At 59.1% G+C, this 3,723-nt stretch overlaps 1 protein-coding gene across 1 annotated transcript; it reads left to right on the top strand.

The window, feature by feature from the left end:
• The first annotated feature begins 522 nt into the window (after positions 1 to 522).
• On the top strand, positions 523 to 2,877 carry LOC124028952 (extensin-like). The gene is made up of 2 exons (XM_046340840.1): positions 523 to 530; positions 657 to 2,877. The coding sequence occupies exons 1-2, from the start codon at positions 523 to 525 to the stop codon at positions 2,875 to 2,877; spliced, it is 2,229 nt and encodes a 742-aa protein (XP_046196796.1).
• Positions 2,878 to 3,723: the final 846 nt, after the last annotated feature.

The following is a 3,723-nucleotide window of genomic DNA, read 5'->3' as shown; positions in this document are numbered from 1 at the left end:
CACCCCCACCTACAGACCCAGAGAGCCTGACACAACACCCCCACTCTACAGACCCAGAGAGCACTGACCACAACACTCCCACTCTACAGACCCAGAGAGCACTGACCCAGAGCACACCACAACACCCCACTTCTACAGACCCAGAGCACTGACCACAACACCCCCCACTCTACAGACCCAGAGAGCAACCAGAACACCCCCACTCTACAGACCCAGAGAGCACTGACCACAACACACTCTACACCCAGAGAGCCCACTCTACAGACCCAGAGAGCACTGACCAGAACAGAACACCCCACTCTACAGACCCAGAGAGCACTGACCAGAACACCCCCCCACTCTCCAGACCCAGAGAGCACTGACCAGAACACCCCCCTACAGACCCAGAGAGCTCTACAAACTCCCTCACTCTACAGACCCAGACAAGAACTAGTAACCACAACAACCGAAATATACAGTACGCCTCCCTGACGGAAAACACGTCACACACTTCATAACCACCCCCGCCAACTGTACAGGCCCATGGAGCAGCAGGATTAGCTAGGATTTCCCTTAAATCTCTTCTACAGTGGGACACGTGTTCTCACGATACTCTTGTCTGTTTAGCATCAGAGGGACACCAACTGTTCAGGCCGGCCCCTCCCCCAACTGTTCAGGCCTCGCCCCTCCCCCAACTGGTCAGCCGTCCCCAACTGCCGGCCCCTCCCCAACTGTTCAGGTCGGCCCCTCCCCCAACTGTTCAGGCCGACCCTCCACCAACTGTTCAGGGGCCGGCCCTCCACCAACTGTTCAGGCCGGCCCTCCCCCAACTGCCGGCCCCTCCCCCAACTGTTCAGGGTCGTCAGGTCGGCCCTCCCCAACTGTCTGTGGCCGGCCCCTCCCCCAACTGTTCAGGCCGACCCCTCCACCAACTGTTCAGGTCGGCCTCCCCCCAACTGTTCAGGCCTGCCAGGCCGGCCCCTCCCCCAACTGTTCAGGTCGTTCAGGTCGGCCCCGCCCCAACTGTTCAGGCCGGCCCCTCCCCAACTGTTCAGGCCGTCAGGTCGGCCCTCCCCAACTACCAGGTCGGCCCCTCCACCCAACTGTTCAGGCTGGCCTCCCCAACTGCTCAGGTCGGCCCCTCCCCCAACTGTTCAGGCCGGCCCCCTCCCCCAACTGTTCAGGTCGGCCCTCCACCAACTGTTCAGGTCAGGTCGGCCTCCCCAACTGTTCAGGTCGGCCCCTCCACCAACTGTTCAGGTCGGCCCCTCCCCAACTGTTCAGGTCGGCCCCTCCCCCAACTGTTCAGGCCGCCAGGGTCGGCCCCCTCCACCAACTGTTTCAGGGGCCGGCCAGGTCGGCCCCTCCCCCAACTGTTCAGGCCGTCAGGTCTCCCCCCCCAACTGTTCAGGCCGCCAGGTCGGCCCCTCCACCAACTGTTCAGGCCGGGGCCAGGTCGGCCCTCCCCCCAACTGTTCAGGTCAGGTCGGCCCTCCACCAACTGTTCAGGTCGGCCCCCTCCCCCAACTGTTCAGGCCGTCGGTCGGCCCCTCCACCAACTGTTCAGGTCGGCCCCTCCACCAACTGTTCAGGTCGTGCCCTCCACCAACTGTTCAGGTCGGCCCCTCCACCAACTGTTCACCTGTCGTCAGGTCGGCCCCTCCACCAACTGTTCAGGCCGGCCCCTCCCCAACTGTTCAGGCCGCCAGGTCGCCCCTCCCCCAACTGTTTCAGGCCGTCAGGTCGACCCCTCCCCCACCGTTCAGGTCGGCCCCTCCACCAACTGTCAGGCCGCCCCCTCCACCAACTGTTCAGGCCGTTAGGGTCCCCTCCCCAACTGTTCGGCCGTCAGGTCGGCCCCCCACCAGCTGTTCGGGTGGGTCCACCAACTGGTCGGCCTCCACCAACTGTTCAGGTCGGCCTCCCTCCACCAGCTGTTCGCAAAGCCGCCAGGTCGGCCCCTCCCAACTGTTCCCGTCAGCCCCCTCCACCAACTGTTCAGGCCGTCCAGGTCGGCCCCCTCCCCCAACTGTTCAGGTCGGCCCCTCCACCAACTGTTCAGGTCGGCCCCTCCCCAACTGTTCAGGTCGGGTCCCTCCACCAACTGTTCAGGTCGGCCAGGTCCCCTCCTGTTGTTCAGGTCGGCCCCTCCCCAACTGTTCAGGTCGGCCCCTCCCCAACTGTTCAGGCGTCAGGTGCCCCTCCCCAACTGTTCAGGCCGGCCCTCCTCCACCAACTGTTGGCCGGGCCCTCCACCAACTGTTCAGGCCGTCAGGTCGGCCCTCCCCCAACTGCTCAGGTCAGGCCCCTCCCCAACTGTTCAGGTGTCAGGTCGGCCCCTCCCCAACTGTTCAGGTGGCCCTCCACCAACTGTTCAGGCCGCCAGGTCCTCCTCCCAACTGTTCAGTCCGGCCCCTCCACCAACTGTTCAGGTCCAGGTGCCTCCCCAACTGTTCAGGTCGGCCCCTCCCCAACTGTTCAGGCAGGTCGGCCCTCCACCAACTGTTCAGGCCGTCCAGGTCGGCCTCCCCAACTGTTCAGGTCGGCCTCCCCAACTGCCCAGGCCGCCAGGTCGGCCCCTCCCCAACTGTTCAGGCCGTCCAGGTCGGCCCCTCCCCAACTGTTCAGGTCGGCCCCTCCACCAACTGTTCAGGCCGGCCCTCCCCCAACTGTCAGGTCGGCCCCCTCCCCAACTGTTCAGGCCGTCAGGTCAGCCCCTCCCCCAACTGTTCAGGCCGTCAGGTCAGCCCCTCCCCAACTGTTCAGGCCGCCAGGTCCCCCTCCCCAACTGTTCAGGCCGTCAGGTCGGCCCTCCCCAACTGTTCAGGCAGTCAGGTCGGCCCCTCCCCCAACTGTTCAGGCCTGGTCCTCCACCAACTCATGCTGTTCACCAGATAAACCCACCCACCCCAAAGGTTTGTGCCATAAATGCTAACATCAGAGACATTGACTTACATTTGTTTTGTGCTGTAAACGCTAACAAGTGTGTTATTAAACCTACTCCTGTCTATACAGAAATAAATAATACTTCTAAATTAGGCTACTAAAGTGTGATTTTTGGCCACAGGGGATCATTAGCTTTTAATGAAGGAAAGTTGTGGATCGTTTTAAAGTGGCATTGCCTACAGTCGGGAGGAAAAGGTGGTGTTGTGCAATACGGGCTGATTGCTGTGGAGTTGCGACTGTCTGGAAAAGTAAAGAAGAGATTCTGATAATGTCTCCAGTCATATAAACTGTAGTAGAATTGCATGAAATGTGTTGATAAAAGCAACAACAACAAAAATCTCCTGCAAAGAAAGAAGAAACGTAGCCTATAGCCTATAGCAGAAACGTAGCCTATAGCCTATAGCAGAAACGTAGCCTATAGCCTATAGCAGAAACGTAGCCTATAGCAGAAACGTAGCCTATAGCAGAAACGTAGCCTATAGCCTATAGCAGAAACGTAGCCTATAGCAGAAACGTAGCCTATAGCCTATAGCAGAAACGTAGCCTATAGCAGAAACGTAGCCTATAGCAGAAACGTAGCCTATAGCAGAAACGTAGCCTATAGCAGAAACGTAGCCTATATCCTATAGCAGAAACGTAGCCTATAGCAGAAACGTAGCTTATAGCAGAAACGTAGCCTATAGCAGAAACGTAGCCTATATCCTATAGCAGAAACGTAGCCTATAGCAGAAACGTAGCCTATATCCTATAGCAGAAACGTAGCCTATATCCTATAGCAGAAACGTAGCCTATAGCAGA

Source organism: Oncorhynchus gorbuscha, unplaced genomic scaffold (genome assembly GCF_021184085.1).
Source record: "Oncorhynchus gorbuscha isolate QuinsamMale2020 ecotype Even-year unplaced genomic scaffold, OgorEven_v1.0 Un_scaffold_5108, whole genome shotgun sequence".
In the NCBI taxonomy this organism is placed as follows: domain Eukaryota; kingdom Metazoa; phylum Chordata; class Actinopteri; order Salmoniformes; family Salmonidae; genus Oncorhynchus; species Oncorhynchus gorbuscha.
This window is presented reverse-complemented; position numbering and strand designations above follow the sequence as displayed.